This window comes from Peromyscus maniculatus, chromosome 16 (assembly GCF_049852395.1).
Source record: "Peromyscus maniculatus bairdii isolate BWxNUB_F1_BW_parent chromosome 16, HU_Pman_BW_mat_3.1, whole genome shotgun sequence".
NCBI lineage: Eukaryota > Metazoa > Chordata > Mammalia > Rodentia > Cricetidae > Peromyscus > Peromyscus maniculatus.
Window position 1 is genome coordinate 16,140,367 of NC_134867.1, and position 18,252 is coordinate 16,158,618.

Consider the following 18,252-nt stretch of genomic DNA (forward strand, 5'->3'; position numbering starts at 1 on the left):
TCTATCATGGAAGACACTGAGGGAAGAGGCGTGGCCGTGACAGACTTTAAAAGCTCACTCTATCCTTGCAGAAGTTAGACTGGATGGCAGAGCAGAAAAAGGCAGAACACAGCTGTGGGAATATCGCAGTCAGTGACAGAGGAAGGGTGGGAAGCAGGCGGGAACCTCCGCATCTGACTAGGGTGACTGTCCTGCAGGGCCACCATCCACCCACACTGCTCCAGTGAGTGTCACTGGAGCCCCACCCCCACCCCCAGCCTGGGCTTTGTAACCGGGTTACACTCATGCTTTTCTGATACAGAACTGCCCACCAGTGAGACAAACAGTACAGTGAAGGGGATTTTACCTCAACACTGATCATCCATCTTGTTCCTGTTCTTTCCAATCAGGACACAAGGAATACCTCCCTTTCAATGACAACGTGAGGGCTGTTCACCATGGACTCACAAGAGTGCCTTGGACAGAGAAACTCAGGTCGGCTAACTCCATCCAGTCTTGACTAGCAGTGAAACAAGCTTCCATACCGCTGCTCCTGTCAGACAGAGATGTCCCTGAGCCACACCATGCTGGGCCAGAGATGCACAGAACCTCAGCTAGGAGAGTTCAGAGCAGACACAAACCATAACCAGGTGGACACTGAGCATCTGCAGGAAACAGACCAGCTAGGAGAGTTCAGAGCAGACACAAACCATAACCAGGTGGACACTGAGCATCTGCAGGAAACAGACCAGCTAGGAGAGTTCAGAGCAGACACAAACCATAACCAGGTGGACACTGCGTATCCGCAGGAAACAGACCAGCTAGGAGAGTTCAGAGCAGACACAAACCATAACCAGGTGGACACTGAGCATCTGCAGGAAACAGACCAGCTAGGAGAGTTCAGAGCAGACACAAACCATAACCAGGTGGACACTGAGAATCTGCAGGAAACAGAGCTCCTATGGAGCTTTTAGGAACCAGCCTCTCTCAATACAGCGTGTGTGCCATTTACTGAATGGTTGTGCTTTTTATACTCTTCCAATATCTTCTCTGGCCACAGTGAGGCAAAAGGAAAAGAAAACACAAGTTTAACTTTTAAATTTAAGTACTGCCAAAAAAAAAAAAAAAAAAAAAAAGGCCGGGCAGGGGTGGCACACACCTTTAATCCCAGCACTCGGGAGGCAGAGGCAGGCGGATCTTTGTGAGTTCGAGGCCAGCTGGTCTACAGAGCGAGATCGAGGACAGGCTCCAAAGCTACACAGAGAAACCCTGTCTCAAAAAACCAACCAACCAACCAACCAATCAATCAATCAATCAATGAAATTAAGTACTGCATTTCTGATTTTCTTTCTCATGCTGGGCAAACTCTACTACACACTCATCACCAAATCTTGTTTTTCAACCAAGTTGAAAACAAATGTGAATGAGCACAAAATGCGTGCTGAAATTTACTGTCCACCATGGGAGACAGAGGGTAACATCCCCGACTGATGTCACACATCACAAACGTGCCACAGAAGCATCACACACTACTTCAGATGGCCACAGCTCCTGTATTAAGACCGCTGGAGGCAACACTTCACTCAGGTGCCCGCAGGAGACTCACTACCGTTTCACTGAGGGGAACATGGCTCTCCTGAAGCAAATGTCTCTTCTAAATTGGTTCTGCTCACTTCAAGGCTAGGTTTTGATGTGTGTGCATGTGTGTGATGTGCAGCGAAAGCTTTTAATGTATTTATTACCTTTATTAGAAGAGACGCGCCTTCATCCACAGTTAAGGGATTCCAGGTTTTACGCTAGTATTACCATGCATTTTAAAGACAGTCAATCTGAAGAATGGGAGTTCCCATCTATTTCATGGGATCAAAATAAAGCTTCTGGACGTTTCATCTGTCACAGGTGAACTGCCTGTGGTGGCGAATGCTGCTGCAATGGTAACAAGTTCTACCTAAGAGATGAAATGACTTTTTGCCGCAATGACCGAAGTGTAAATTCTGTGATGTTGAAAACCATGGTCTTGCTTTTCAGATCATTATTTATCAGAAAGTTACTTAAGTTTCTGTTTATGGCATATCTAATTTATAACTTCATTCAAGAAAGTGGCTAAATCCTACTAAATACAAGAGGAAATGAGGGTGTAGAAATTGACAGACCACATCACATACTCCCATTTAGAAAAGCTGATTGACAAATTTTTTTGTTGAATGCCAAAAGCACTTCCCAGCAGCACATACTTTCTCTTCTGCCGCCTATCAGCTGCATGGCCCACGGCCCACATAGGAGAAACCACACTAACTCAACCTGATGCACCGTACACTGTGATTGACAAGTCCTCGCAGGCTGAGGTGTATTCTGTTCCCCGACCAGCTGGAAATCTCTGAAGAAGGCAGTGAGTGGAGCATCCGATGGCTTCAGCTCTGGAGGCTGAGAGCCGACTGCAGCTCTAACAAGAATAAGGCAAATGAGCAGATGATGCTGAAGCTTATCCCAGTGAGAGCACGGAAGAAACTGGGCACATGAGCCGAGGGGAACTTGAAGAGCCTCCAAGATTCAATTCTGAGGCTGCATTTGATATCTGGGACTAGCTTGCCATGTGACAAGCTTTTGATGGAGCTCCTGGTTTTAACTGGATCCAGTTTATGCTCTGCCCTAGGATGGACTGGAGAGAAAAGACTGATCCTCCATCGTCCGAGACAAAGCAGAATAACTTAGTCCGCTAAATTGTGAATTGTAGATGTTTGTTGGAGGTAGCAATTCTAAAATAAGGAGGAAGGACCTGTGAAACTATTAGGCAAAAATGTTTACACACTTCGTTATGGGAGCATGGGGAATGTCTGGGAAGAGCCTCCAGTTAGTAGAATTTGCTCTGAGCATGGCAGGGAACCTGCCCCTGCATACAGAGCCACTGTCTCAAGTAGAAATAAAGTGTTACTCACAGGTATCCATCTCAAGTACTAATCATCAATGTAATTCTGAAGAGATTGCAATAACTTTATGAGAAAATTGAGAACAACTCATTCTTCATAAAAAAAAAAAAATACCAGTGACATGAGTACTAAAAACTGGCTTAAGTTAGTAGTAGAAAATCCCACTCTATATTCCTAACACACAAATACCCAGGGTAAGAGACTGTTTCTCTAATGTGTATATACATATGTTTATAAGTTTTAGAAATGTTATTTTATTTAGTCTTTAAATAGAGCTATTTCACAAACCCAATTTTTTAACTTGCCAACATATATATATATATATATATATATATATATATATATATATATTTCAGTTATAGAATTGTATTTAGTGACTCTTTTCAATTAAATCATGGTACCCCATCTCTAGCTCTCCTGGCTCTTACTGACAGAGAAGGGAAAACAGAGGGTGTATTTATGGCTTGAAATTAGCACAGAATGTTACAGCAATTTTCTGGCAGGAAAATCCATAAGCAATGTCCCATCAGGTAGTTCCCACCACACCTCCAACCAGCACGTGCTTTTAAAATAGGCCTAGAGATTTCCTCTCAAAAATTACTAGGTATTTCAGGACACACAGGTTTCCAAACACATCTTCCTAAATGCGGCATCATCCTTGTATGAATGTCAGTGAGAAGTGAAATGTAATTAAAGGGTTTTTCTCCCTCTCATCTGAGTGTTCTGGAAAGTACTTAGGAATTATACTTGGAAATGAATCCCTGCATACGGATGCTTTATTTAGTACATGGGGACTGAATAAAAATGAAGGGCACCTCCTCTTGTGTTTAGGGACATCATATCTAGCATTTTGCCCATTTCATTCTAAATAGTGAACAAGAGGGACATATAGTAAAATTTCTCCTCTAGTGTCCAACACCGGGGCAAGTCTGAGAGAGGCTGGTACCTCGAAATGTTTCCCTGACCTGAGGTCCCTCCTTCCACAGCGTTGGCAAGAACTCTCAGCAGCTAAGCCTGGAGAGCGAACCTCTCGCTGCACTCTATGGTTCCAAGTAGACAGCTCTAGCCTTCGGGGTGGAACGTCTCACTTCTCACTCAAAGTAAGCCTGACACAGGTATCCTGAGCCATGACTTCTTCAAAGGAATTCCCTGCCCTACCTCAGAGTAAAAGCACAGCCTACCTGCTCTGGCTTGAGGTGCACACTCCACCATGTATTTTAAAATACGCTACTTTATTTCTCAATGGTTGGATTCAACTTAATTATTAACATTACATTTCTGCTTGTGACAGAAAAAATACAATCTCGCTCCAGTCTCTTCTTAGGAGTTAAGACTTTGGTTGCTTCCCGCAATTAGACAATTAAACTCACCTCTGCACGCCTCTCAAAGCCATTCCTCCCTCAGGGAAGATGACAGACCATGGCAGTGACGAGGAGGGGTCTGGTCGGAGCAATGACGGCCCCTATGGGGTAGATCCTCCTCTCTCTGTGGGTGTGGGCTTAGGTCTGCTGACGCACTGGTCAACTCCTCACTAGAGTTTGGCAGTATCTGCAGTACGATCTCAGCCAGCCTCCAGCGGTGAGACAGGAATACTTCCTTCTCTCAACCTTCCTCTCAGGCCCCAGAATGCTCAGCAACTCTACACCCACTCAGAGAGTAAGCAGGGCTGACGCTCAGGGTTCCTCCCTATGTCATGTGCAAGCTTTGGGGAACCAAGAGGGGCCACTCTCCGGGCCTGGCTCTACCTAAATGTGCCCACGGCAGGGCACACTTAAAAGTGGTTTCTTCCCAAAGTTCCACACAGGTAAGAGGGCACACATGTCCTCTGCCTGCAGGGGCTGTTCCACTAATCTGGAGCTACAGACATCTGAATGACCCCTTAGAGGGATCTGAGGAAGGAGCATGGGTCTCAGTGACCATCCAGCCCTTAAATCGACTTCTCCTAGTGTCTGGACCCTCTCACGAACCCAGGGGAGAATGTCTCCTTTCCATTCAGAGGGGAATTGCCCTGCAGCCCCCTGCCCCATGAGCTTCATTCACATAGACATGCCTGGCCTTCTGAGGTATGGGTCCTTGGGACCCACAATTATTTTCCTCCTAACAAAGCCTGCCTCTTAAATGAAGGATTGAGCTGACTCTGGTCTCTGAAACATGCTTGAAAGGCCTGCTTGAACATCAACAGCCAAGCAAAGTACTCTTGTCCTCGGCTATGTTCTGTCCTCCCCTTAAAGTAAAAGGATCCTTAGCCTTCAATGGGGAGAGTCCCAGGGCAGCAGGAAATCGGAGAAAAAAAAAGAAAACTGACCATCAGTTAAAAATGATTCCCGCTATCCAACTGCTCATGATCAACGTCTCCAGGGCCCAGAACACTCATTAAGGATAAAAGCAACCCATGCATACACCCTTTTTTCAAAATATTTATAAATGTTTGAACCAAGAGCAATAGGGGCCAATGGGCTCCATTCTCAAATTCTTCACATCTACTGTCCCTCCTCTCTACAGGTTTTCTACTGCTGCGCAGAAATTCATTTAACAAAGATCCAACTGGAACCTTCCACCTCCCTGAGTCTCCTTATTGGAGACTCTTCACCTTTGCCTCTCTTCTACATACCTACTGGGTTAACTCCTCAGAGATCAGGCCCTTATCATTCCCAGTTCAAGCCTACAACCCATCCCTGAGCTCTACTTTGAGTTGATTCAAATGTTTTCTTTAACTTCTTAGAACACCCTGCCCACTTAACTAGTCAACTCAATACTTAACTCTAGGTCACCATAAGGCCTGCTTCCCCATTCCAAAGTCAAAAGTACTACCAATCAAAGTCACAAAACTGCCCTGAGGGGAACCATTAAAAACTCCCAAGTTCGCTGGGCCTTGTCGGCCCACTCCTTCAATCCCAGCACTCGGGAGGCAGAGCCAGGCGGATCTCTGTGAGTTCAAGGCCAGCCTGGTCTACAGAGCGAGATCCAGGATAGGCACCAAAACTACACAGAAACCGTCTCGAAAAACCAAAAATAAATAAATAAATAAATAACCCTCTACATTCCAATGGGGTGTCAATCCAGATATTTATTATGATCCGTCTAGTCACAAGCTATCCTGAAGCTGAGTGCTCTCTGAACCTTTTCTAGACTCTCCACATCCTCTTCTGTCCGTTACTCCACCTCTTCCTGCCTCACCAACATCTCCCTCATTAGTAAAGAAGGCGGCAATGAGAGCCCAGATGGATGCTTTGGAAGAACAGTCTTCCTTCTCAGGTCTAAGGAAGAACTGTTGTTGGGGCAAGGTGCTTCACCCAATGAAGAGAAAGAGCTTTGTCATGGTGGGAGAGATGATGAACAGGGAAGGCAGACAGGCTTGCCTTAGATATAGCAGACTCAATCACTTCTGCGTGCTGGACTTTCCCCGTGGTGGAGTCTGAGTGGGAACACAGTTGGGTCATGAGGAGGACTACAATCTTACAAGCATCAAGTCTCTCTGGGTCATACTTGGAAGAAATGGGCTGTAATCTATCCACTTCCAGGACAGATTGGAATAGGTAGATTAATAGATAGATTGGAATGGATAGATTAACATGCTACCAGCACGTTACAAAGCACCCTGGCTGTGTTCCTTCTACCACATTCTTAGATTCTCCCAGGCACCCCTCACTGGCTTCCACAGAATAACTCAGCCTCTAAGAGAACTATCTCCAACTCCAGCCACCTGAAAACAAGAGTATGTTCCATCATGACAAACCAGTGAGAGAATTCCTCAGTCTACTATACTTACAAAGAAAAGGGCGAGGTGTGACCCATTCTCTATGCCTCTACCCCTAATTGTAGGCAGGGTAAGAAAAGGACCACAGAATTTTCACCTAAGATGGAACACAGAATTCGAATTATTACCTGAAAAGACAATGTGGATTCTAAACTGACCCTGAGGATCCAGATATAACAGGATTATCTGAGGTACTGCTCACAAAAGGAAAGTTTTCTTGAGATACATCTCCATCCAGAAGTATTACTAAAAACATGCAAGAACACTGTAACCAGCAAGCACACATGAGCACACACAGTTGTACTCAATCTTCTCGACGCCTGCTACTAAAAGAGTATTGGCGACAGCATGCACCAAAGCGGCTGGACATGAACGAACTGGGTACCTAAGTCAGGTGGTGACATTAGATGCCAACAGAGGGCAGCCAAAGGTCCATATTGTCAGAGCTGGGTGTGGCCTCCTACATTTAAGGCAGGAGTCAGGGAAATTTTAAATCCTAGACTGTGCCGGGTTTAAAGCAAGCCACGCACCCCGCCCCCACCTCCCAAAGACCACAACAGCCTTGCCAACAACAGTGAACACCAGGCATGTTCGCGTCCGCAGCTGTCCCCCATCCATGGAAAACGTCCTCCTTCCCACCCCCTCCCCCCACGCACAGGAAACCCAGCGTTCAGGTGAGGCTAGGTAGGGGAAGCCATTAATGAGGATCCAGGGCGGCCGGCGCAGCCCACAGGTGGTTCAGAAGACGCTTAATGAACCCCTGACAAACACCGCCCAGTGTGCTGTTGTGTCTTTTGTTACAAAAATGACTAGACCGTCCCTCCTGTAACCATGGAAAACATTTTATAAAAAGCTCATTTCCTACCATTCCTTTGAAAGACAAAGAAGAGAGAGAGAGAGAGAGAGAGAGAGAGAGAGAGAGAGAGAGAGACAGAAAGGCTGAAGCTGAGCTACAGTGTCAAATCCTTACTTTACAGGACCTTAAATCTGGTATGAAACCCTCCTCCCCTGATGAAGGGATTCTTCAGATGATGCCACGTGGAGAAGGCACCCCACAGACAAAGCCGCCTTCTGTAGAGCTGAGGGGACTCAGGCCAGTGTGGAGTCCAGAAATGGGCCGGTACACCGGGGGGGGGGGGGGGGGGGGGGGGGGAGGCCCTACCCGCTCCCTCTGCCTCGGAGGCCGCAGGGCACACCCCCTGTACCCCAGGCAGCCCCTTCTTTCAGCATTCACTACCACAGGCTTCCAGGCTCCTCCCGCTGCGGAGCCATCCTGCAGATTCCCCCTGGCCTCGCACGTCACTCTGCAGTGTGATAGCCTCCCCCTCATGGCTTAGCCCCCCTCTCCCTTTGAAAAAAACTGCTGACGAAAAACCTAATGGCAGAGGGAAAAGACTCCACTACTTTCCTGACCACCTGAAACTTTTGGCAAAAAGCTAAAACTTCTGAACCGAGTTCTTTAAAAATACATGCCATTCTCAAGATATGATAGATCCTGAACAGTGTAGGACAATTGCTATACCTAGACCACAGTCAGTGGGAAATGCACCTTCTGCCACCAGGACACCCGAGAGCCCAGGAAGATGCCAGTCTAATAACATGTATGCAGGAAACCAGCTGTACCCGGCCTTGCTCCAGGCCCATCTAAAGAAGCATCCACTGGCCTTCTAGTTGTGGGCTGCACTACTCTAAGCTGGACAGACAAAAAGATGGAACAGCAAGTGATATGCTGGCACGAAAAGGACATCAATTTCTTGAGAAGACAGAACCGCCACATAAGGACTTTGGGAAACTAGAGAGCTGGTCTCAGCTAGATTAGCAGCTGGAGAACTAACCTGGGCAAGTCATAAAACCCCTTAAACTTGGGATTTCTCATATCAAGTTATAACTAATAACACAAGGTACTGTGTATTAGGAAGCTACTGAGAGATGTGAATACTTAATGTAAGAAAATGAAGAGACTGGGACTCTAGCTGGGCCTTGACAAACGGGAAGAATTCTAAGGGAAAGGGGCGATTAGGGGTCTAGGAGAGGGGAATGAAGGCAAGAACAGATGATCCGTGTTAAAGATATATGGGTGGGGACAGCCATCTTGGCTAAGCAGTGAGGTGAGCCAGGTTTAACTGAGGAATGACATGGGGACCTTGGAGGCTTGGAAGGCCCGTGCTCAGGAATCTGGTCTTTGGCCTCCTCCTCAGTGGGATGTTAGCACGCAGGAGGAACCAGCATCAACACCAGCTAGCTCTTGCTGACAGGAACAGTGCCTCCCCACCAATCCAGAGGCAGGGGAGTGAAGCAAATGGTCTTTGCAAGCCAGAGTCCAAAGGATCTGTATTCTGAGGACGAGGACCAGACCAAGGTGTACAATGAACTGGCACAGAGGGACCCTGTCCAGGAGGACACACGATAAACAGTAAGAATGACAAAATGTTCAGGTTTGCTGATAAGCCAGGCTGGGAGCCTGTGTCCGGAAAAACAATAAGATGCTGTGTTTGCATTTCTGGGTTAGGAAAGAAACTAGACCAAAGGACACTCTCCAAGCCGAGAGAATAACCAGAGAAACTGTGAACCCTTTCTAAAACATTCTTATGTGACTCACGTGCTGAGATTAAAATAAAATTGAGACAAAAATCAAATTGTACTAGTGTCAATATTTGGAAATGTTATGACTTTTAACAGGTGTGGACATGACGGGACAGCCTGGCACTCTTTTGCCTGCCAGTGGAGTTTGAACCGGACAGGTTGTCACAGACATGCAGACCCAAGCACCTCTTCTGGGATTTAAAGAAGGACGGGGAAAGTTCCCTGGGCTTTGTTGTGGGAAAAGAAAACTGGCTTGTTTCAAATTTTCCGTTAAAGCCCTACTTTTCCATATAAAGCAGATGGACTCCTTACACAACTTCTAAAAAGCCTGCTATTTTGGGGTGCCTCAAAGATGGGAGCTCTGAACAAAATAGAGTCTGAATTCACCAGATAAAATCCCACTAGCACATTCAAAGAGAGCAGACTTAGAAACCTTTAAAATGCCAACTGAAGAGGTCTTCTTGTGACAGAGGCCAAGGCTCCCCCAACTCTGGCTGGAGGGATCATTTCTGACAATCCCTACCTGCTCCACCATCAGAGCTGGGACTCCTTACTCAGTGCGCTCCCTGACTTCTAGAAGCTCCTCCACCTCCTTCCCATGGCTCCTCCCAGCTCCCCGAGATTTCAAAGTGATCCAGCCTGGCTGTCCGACTGTAATCAGAAAGTGGCCTGGGAACACGCATTCCAGCAGGGTCCCCGGTACTCCGCAATACCAGTACTGACATAGTGTTCTTTCTTAGGAGGGAAAACCTGGTTTTATTACCTGTTTGCTGTTCTGCAAGGGTGGAGGGAAGAATGAAAGGCCCGGTGAATGCTCTCAATACACTAGCTGTATGGTGCCGGCATGGGAGCTGCTGGGTACAGACTCTCCCTCTTGGATCACAATCTCTTTTGAGAGACAGAACAAAAGGAAAGAACACAGACATTGGAGCCAGACCACCTGGGTTCAGGTCCCCAGCTCTGCCACTTATCAGCCTTGACAAAAATCACATAACCTCTATGCTTCCGTTTTCTTGTTAAGTGGGGCTAATAACATCATGGGACAGTGCCGTACGCTGCCCTGGCTAATCACCGCCACACACCCCTGGTTTGCCAAGGGCTTCCATGTCACTGTCAAAGTCCAGGCCTCCTTGTCCCCCACCCACCTGCCTCCCTCTGCGGCATGAGTCAGGCTGTATGAGGGTGACAGGAGGTGGTAAGCAAGTGCTGTGGGAGCTCTGAGGGAGGGTGCAGGGGGCTTCTCAGGAGGTGAGTCCTCACTGGCTACATCAGGAGTGACGTTCTCACGGTGGGGTAAAGGTGCCTGTCTGTCCCCTAGCACGTGACACAGTAACTGCAGAGCAGAGACAAAAGGACAGGGACGAGGTATAAACAGCCTTCAGAAGCAGGCAGCACCCAGGCCCGGCCTCACTAGCTATGAGCTGTGTGACACGTGCCTCGGTCTCCCCGTGTGACTAATGGGGATAATAATATTGTCCCTGTCACAAGTTGTTGTGATTTTTAAAAAATTACTGTGTGTAGAATGGCAAACACAGGCCTCCAGGGGTCAATAAAAGGCTGGTGTGATCTGTCCGGCAAATTCAGACAGGAGCCAAGCAGCCGAGGTAAGGTGTGTGCATGTTTTTATTACCAACAGAAACGGTGAGGGGAAGTGCAGGACCAAACCACGCAATTCTCGGGAAAAGGTTTTGGAAGAAGAATGAGCAATAACCTAAGCCTTTCTGACACTGTCATTATTTTTTCCTCACAAAAGTTTACAGGAAATAGATGCTCAGTAACTACTTTCCCAAGACAGCACGGTGTTGCTTGAGATTGTGGGAAAACTAATGCGCAACAGGATCTGTACTTCCTAAATGCACCCAAGAAGACCAAGGCGGCCTCCCATCCCGAGGGAGGTACAGGGCAGGCCCTGTGGAACCAGGTGGAGACCAATAGAAGTGTTCTCATCTGAATGTCACAACTCCGAGTCTAGCAAACACTGTTCAAGTTCCATGAGTCAGGGAGCATTATCTTTTCTTCCCACGTTTTTATTAGGCCGTAAATCCAGTTCAATTTATATCCTTCTAGGATTACTGTGTCCTAATCAAGTCCGAGTGTCACTTACCCCGAAGCTGTCTATACCGCATGTCACCCAAGCCCATCTAGATAATGTTGTTGAGGCTACTCAGACTGTTTTAAGAGCTAAAAATTAGATTTGCTCAACTACAAACTCTGGAAGATGATCATATTTCTCTAAATAACCCAACTCTTTTTTTTCTTTTCAGAAATCCAGTGCATGGATTTTCCTACTTTGTAGCTTCTTTTTCCTCTGCAAAATCAGGATACATTCGAAAGTCCAACTCCAGGGACTGAAGTGTAAATAGGTTACAGTTCTGGTTGTCAGATGGAAACAAAGAAACCCTTTACAGGGTTGACTCCGGAATGCCTTTATGTTTCTGTTCTCAGGGATAAAGAAGACTCTGCCTGTCTTAAAAAAGACTCACTGAAAATGCTGTTTCAACCAGACCATATAAGCAAATTTCCTATCTTTCCTAACATATCTTGATCTGCGACTGACAGTCTTCCATTAGATCTCTTTCTAAACACTCAAATTTTCCTAATATACAAACAATGTTTTTCAATAAACTCACGCACATACAAACAGTGTTGCTCGAGATCACAGGCAAATATAATGTGATCACTGCTTTCTAAATGCTTGTGTGCGCATGTGCGTGTGCACACATTATACATTAAGAACAGCAAACACGTGGTTTACTGATATGTGCGGTGTGGCTTTAAGTGCTTTACATTTGTCAATTCTCTCAGACTCCACTTCAAATGGAGTGGTTGTCAATCTGTGGGTAATGACCCATTGTGTGGGGGGGGGTCAAGTGACCCTTGTGCAGGGGTCACCTAAGACTACTGGAAATGTCGCTGAGTGGTGGTGGTGCACGCCTTTAATCACAGCACTCAGGAGGCAGAGGCAGGAGGATCTCTGTGAGTTTGAGGCCAGCCTGGTCTCCAAAGTGAGTTCCAGGACATCTAGGGCTACACAGAGAAACCCTGTCTCAAAAAACAAAAAAAAAAATCCCCCCCTCCTCCGAAAAGACCATCAGAAAACACAGATATTTACATTACAATTCACAACAGTAGCAAAACTACAGTTATAAAGTAGCAATGAAAATTTATGGTTGGGGACAGCACAACCTGGGTAACTGTATTAAAGGGTCACAGCATTAGGAAGGGTGAGAACCAGTCATTCAGAAGAAATGGGAGCAGAGAGAAGGCTCAGTGGTTAAGAATGTATAATGCTCTTGGAGAGAACCCTAGTTCAGCCCCCAGAACCCACATAAGGCAGCTCACAACTGTCTTTATCTCCAGCTCCAGGGGATCTGATACCTCTGACCTCCTCAAGACACCTGTACTCACAAGCATTTACCACCCCCATCTCACACATTAAACAAATAATAATAATAAAGAAATAAGTAAAGAAAGATCAGGTCAGACATCTGGGATGATCAAACCTGGACTCCACTTCAGCTCCATGCTCTAAACCTCACCCCTCACCTTAACTTTTGAAAGGCTCAAAAATCTGGGGACTTTGGCCCTTTGAATAGGTTACCAATTCTCTCTGGATTTCATTTTGCCTCAGGTGAAATTGGCGTGAACTATATGATCCTTGAGGTTCTAGGTTCCATGACCTGCACCCTTGAAAAGCTCTGTAAGTGGATTCCTTGTGATGGCATGTCCAACTGCTGCACTTGCTGTGCTGAGGCAGGTGCCAAGACTGCTACCTCTCTGGTCTCGGGATGGTCCTCTGGTCAGGTTCCCAAACTCCCCATGCTATATCCAATGGCACTTCTCCATCCTGTATCTGGTCAACTTTCTGGCCCCAGATACTACTCAAACCCCTGGCTTGTCATACCTGGGATCTCCTCCACTGAGGGCCTGCACCCCTATTTCTGTTACAGGGCTCCCCTTGGCCACATCTGTTCTTTCTATTGGCATATTCTACCCAAGGAATGTATTTCCATGACTTCAAGTATTTTGCAATTTGCTACTAGCAAATTTATATTTGAATCTTAGTCTTCTTCCCTAGTTCCAGACCCACCCATCCAGTCACCTGCATAAAAGTCCAAAGTGACCACAATGAAGCTACCTGTCTGCTGTCTTACTGGTTGACACAACTCTCCACCTCATTCAGTGATTTCTCTGCTCTGTCTCCATCTTTCTCACTCTATCTCTGCGACATCATTCCCATTCAGACCTTCATGTGTTGTTAGCAGATTCTGCAAACAATTTTTCTGGAATGGTTCTTGTCTACCTCAGGCCATGCCCCACACTATGACCAAGTTATGTTCATAAAATACCACATCTCTACTTGTAACTCCTCTATGGCACTCAGGATGAGCACTCGGAAAAAAAAAAACCTTTTCAATTACTCCTTCAGCTCTGTCTTACTTACCCCTCTGTCCATCTCTCCACTGGCCCCATCTAGTCCTGAACTAGTTGCAGCATCCCAAACAGTTTGTAAAGTTACTTTTGGGCATATTTTTTTTTTTCTGGTACAGTGGACTTCCAACACAACTCAGCTAACCTCATTCCCATACATCTCCTCCTTCACCTAGTAGCACAGGCCAAGGATCCTGTAGCCCAACTAATCGAGCCTGATCCTGACTCTCCCCTTAGAATTATGGTTTTAGATTAGTTACTCAAGAACTATTGAAACTTGTAATTTTCTTTCTATAAAATGGTGATTATCAGACACACTGGCTCATATCATTATTGCTCAGATTAGAGCTTAAGTGGGACACACCACACAGAGAATGCTCAATAAATGTTAACTACTGTTTATTATTGTCATCTCCTCTAGTAGACTGTGGCCTTCTGAGGAGCAAGGACTCCGCAAGTATTCATGGCCACATCTCATCTCCTTGCTATCTTGCACAAACAACAGTGACCCAATGTTTGTAGGAAAGATAAATATAAGAAAAGGGTCACTGCAAAAATAAAAGCACATGCATTATCAACTGTGATAACTGAGATGGACAGAGACCTCCCGCAACAACGTCAAAGCCTGTGGGGACTGGGAACCATTTGGAACGCTAGCAGCGCCCTACTCCAGGCCCAAAAGCACAGTTAGCTTCCATGCAATGTGCTGGACCCAAAGACACAGCCAGAGCTGCTGGTGAGGGAGGCTCCCCTGTCCTACATGCTGATGGAGAAGAGGAACATGAAAGAAAGCTGTATCAATGAATAAACAGGAATATGAGTTCAGTCTTTAGTAACCTAAACAAACACCTAGCTCTACGACCCTTGCTCCCTCATCCACACCGCCCAGTCCCCATGAAACCCTTACCATGTGTCAATTTCTTACTTTTCTTAATTTCTTAAGGAAACTAAGTAAAATGGAACCAAGATTTGTAAGGATCCTCCCTAGCCTCTTTGGAGTCGACAGAACTGCCAGATAAAAACTAGGCCAAGATAGGTGCTTCTGAGGTAAAAGACCACATCAAAGGCCACAGAGTGGCATTAAATAATGGTATGGTAAGGGACTGCCCAATGGTGGCCCCTGGAAATGACCAAAAGCCAGGTTTTTAATATGCTGAAGATGAAAATACCTGAACTTATAAAATCAAAGGAACAAAAACAATGATGGGTGTTGGCTTTCATCTACTACTTAGTTCTCATCATCGTTTAAGCTTTTAAAGGAGAGTGAGGGGAAGTGCTTGGCTAAGTGTTAAACAAAGCTGTTTAATAGACACTTCTTACTCTTTTCTCTGGGCAAATGGCTAACCTAGACTTCTCAGATTCCCCTGAAGCTAAGCCTGGGCACATAGTCAGATCTCTCCCGAAGACTGAGCGGAAGGGACATGTGCCACGTCTGGACCAAAGCATGCTAAAGGGAGATGCACCCTCCCCAACTCTTTTTATCCCACCGATCTGTCAGCTAGAACAGGTTACCATGGAAAGCTACGGCACGGCGGAAGAGTGGGACCCAGAGTCACTCACTGCACAGAGGAACGCCACCCGCTGAACAGAAACACCTACTGGGAACCATCACATGAGCAAGAATAAATACCCTTTGTTTTTGTACCATTCTATATTTCCAGGCCTGTTAGAGCTGCTAACATGAGTCTACTTAAAACAGATGTTAGGAACATATCATTGACCTAATTCACATTCGTTGCTCCCTAAATCAAACCACCAAGTAATACCAACTAAAGTAAAACTTGATAGAAAATGACACAAGCCAGATGAGGTTCTCTCCTCAAGGGGCTGACCAGTTAGTGGTCGAAACAGAAGACCAAACAGTGTCCAGTGATGACGTTGGAAGACAAATTCAGAGACCTGGTGGTTTGGAGCAGAGGAGTTGGAGAAGCCTTCAGAAAACTGATGACATTTGTGCTGGCCATGGAGGCTGAAGACTTCGGGCGAATCTGATGGGGTTGGAGACTCCAGACCCCGGGGAAGTAGAGAGCATTCGCTCATGTCCAACCTCACCACTAACACGTTCCTCTAACGTGGGCAGCACAGTGTCCATTTACTGTGTGCTGACTTTCCTCTCTGGGTCTGGTATCCCCACAAACCAGCCTTTGTTTTCAGAGAACATTTAGTATTAACCCTTCTGCCTATTTTTTTTAAAATGTAAAAAGTTCCACGGGGAATGTCAGAGTTTAAAACATCACAATTCTTTTCAGCTAAAACGGCTAAAGAATAAACTTGGGACGGTTTTGTTACTTTCAACAGCCAAGAAACCACAATCCAGGAGTCCGCAGATCCAACCTAAGTCTTGACATATCAAGACTGAGATTTACATTAATGTTTCCACTTGAAGAGGAACATCATGGGTTCTGAATTCAGATACCTACATCCCGTTTATAGTTAACTACCCCCGAAGCTTGTGAGGTGAAACCACTTCCTCCAAAACCTGAGGGTTTTCTTCGTCGGAAGAAGGCTTGGTCCTCACGGGGCAGAGACAGGGACACCGAGCACAAAGGATGGAAAGTATTGTAGTCGCTTTGGCGGTGAGAGGAAGGATGTGGGCATTCAAAGGCAACCTTGAAGCCAACAAGTGCCATCTCCGGTGGTCTTCCAAATGCCAGCCCCATGCAGCCATATCCACGGCCCCGTTACTTAAATAAAAGGGCAGAGCACCATTGCTGGGCAGACCAGAGAACATTTCACTATAGCGGCCTTGGACCTTAAGGGCTGCTTCAGTCTTCTCAGTTTGATTCTGACTCAGAAACAATTTTTTTTTCTGATCCTCCATCAGTTTATCCTGTCTCAGGTATCAGTACCCATCCTCAAAGAGAAAGAGGAGGAAATGGGGAAGGAGAGAAGGCTTCCTTGAAAGTATAGCAACTCCTAAGACAGCTGAAATAATCTCCCACCCCCTTAAATAGAAGAAACTGCAGTTGCCACTCAGCGTTACCATTCTGTGAATACAGCAGAATGCCCGCACCTGCCGCCCGGGATCTGGGAGCTTTCATTTTTTTGGTAAATGTGGCAGAAAGGACTAAGAGACCAACAGTTTCATCAGAAAGAAAGGGAAGCCCCCGTATGAGAAACAAGAAGCATGGTGCCCTGGGTACTTTATGTCTCTTCTCTATGAACTGAAAGGGCTCTTTGTGCCACACACACACACACACACACACACACACACACACACACACACACACACTGAGCAAGTCTGATTTATTGGAGGGAGGAGGGGCAAAATGGGTGATTTTATTATCCCTCCTCCCAGTGAGTCCCAGCAAACGCCTCCTGGGCCCAAGCTTGGTGGCCTCTTTCTAGCCCAGTCCCTTCTGCCTGGGGCCTCAGAGATAAGAGAGCCTGGAGGAGACCAAACAAAACCATCCACCGACCTAGGGAAGTAGGGAGGAAATCCAGCCAGTGGAGAGGGGAGCTTGACAGAGCAGAAGGGGTGGGGGGACAGAGGAAGAGGAGGCCAGGCCAGGCACAGGGGAAAGGGGAAGGGTGGGTGGGTGGTGGCACAGGAAGGGTGAAGGGGAGGGTGGGGGAAGTGCAAGGGAGGTTCCAGAAATAGGCAGGAGGATGCGCTGGGGAAAGGCGAGGGCCGCCGAGGGAGGAGGCCGAGAGGTGGAGGAGTGGGGCAGGGGTTGGGTGGGGAGGAAAGCAACACGGGGCATCAATTATTAAGTGATTACATCATCCCTGACATTAAAACAACACACACAGCCCGGGTCCCCGCGGGGGGCCGCGAAAGGAGGGCGGGGGCGGAGCTGGGCCAACCTCGCCCCCAAGCCAATTCCTATTTTTCACCCGGCGCCCGCCGGCGGCCGAGGAAATGCACCCCGGTGCCCGCGCAGCCTCGGGGCGGCACCCCGCGTTGAGTGTCCTGCGTCGCGGGGAGCCCGGGGCTCGGCGCCCCGCAGGCGGCGCGGCGGGACCGCAGCGGGGGCAGCCCGTGCGGGGGCGCCGGGCCCGGCCGGCGTCTCCGCAGCATCCCGCGGCTCCGCGCATCCCTCCCCCGGCCGCTTACCTGCGTGGCGTGGCGCTCGGCTCCGGAGCACATTCACATGGTCCTCTCCCCGCCCTCCTCCGGCGCGGCCCAGGCGGCTCCGGCGGCTCCGCGGCGGGGCCCGGGAGCTCGTGGGGCCTCGCGAAGCGCCGAGGGGGCGGCGCCGGTGTCCCCGGCCCGGCAGCCCGGTCCCTCCCTGGCGCGGGCGGCGGCTTTGTGTGCGCCCGGGGAGTCCTCGGAGCGCTCCGGCTCGCGGCGGCCTCGCGGCGCTCCTGGCCGGCGGGCGGGTCTCGGAGGCCCGGCGCACGGCGACCCCTCCTCCTTCTCCGCGGAGCCCCCTCCCCGCCGGCTGCGCTCCTGACAGATGGCGCAACTGCACCGACGCGCCACCGCCGCCGCCGCGGCTTCTCGCAGCTACTCTCGCTGATGCTCGGGTTGCTCCGGATCCCGAGGGGTGCGGGAGGGGGGCGGGACCCGCGCTGAGACTGTCAGGTGGCTCTGCCCTATCAAAGGGCCCGCTGGGAGCCGAGGGCCGCAGC

The 18,252-nt window shown here is 48.0% G+C and overlaps 1 protein-coding gene across 10 annotated transcripts in view; it reads right to left on the reverse strand.

Moving 5' to 3' along the window:
• The window catches only part of Fyn (FYN proto-oncogene, Src family tyrosine kinase), a 200,511-nt gene extending 182,637 nt beyond the window's left edge, over nt 1–17,874 (reverse strand). For 2 of the 10 annotated variants that reach the window (XM_076552432.1, XM_076552435.1), the window contains exon 1: nt 17,735–17,868. Coding sequence is in view for 3 of the 10 variants with exons in the window: in XM_006984305.4 (XP_006984367.2) it covers nt 6,676–6,701 (26 nt within the window). In the remaining 7 variants the exon portion in view is untranslated. Of the gene's footprint in view, nt 1–346; nt 442–4,276; nt 5,852–6,675; nt 6,764–17,734 lie in introns of those variants that run through there. The other 8 variants (XM_006984305.4, XM_006984304.4, XM_076552430.1 and 5 more) reach the window with 7 other exon arrangements.
• Between the last annotated feature and the right edge of the window lie 378 nt (nt 17,875–18,252).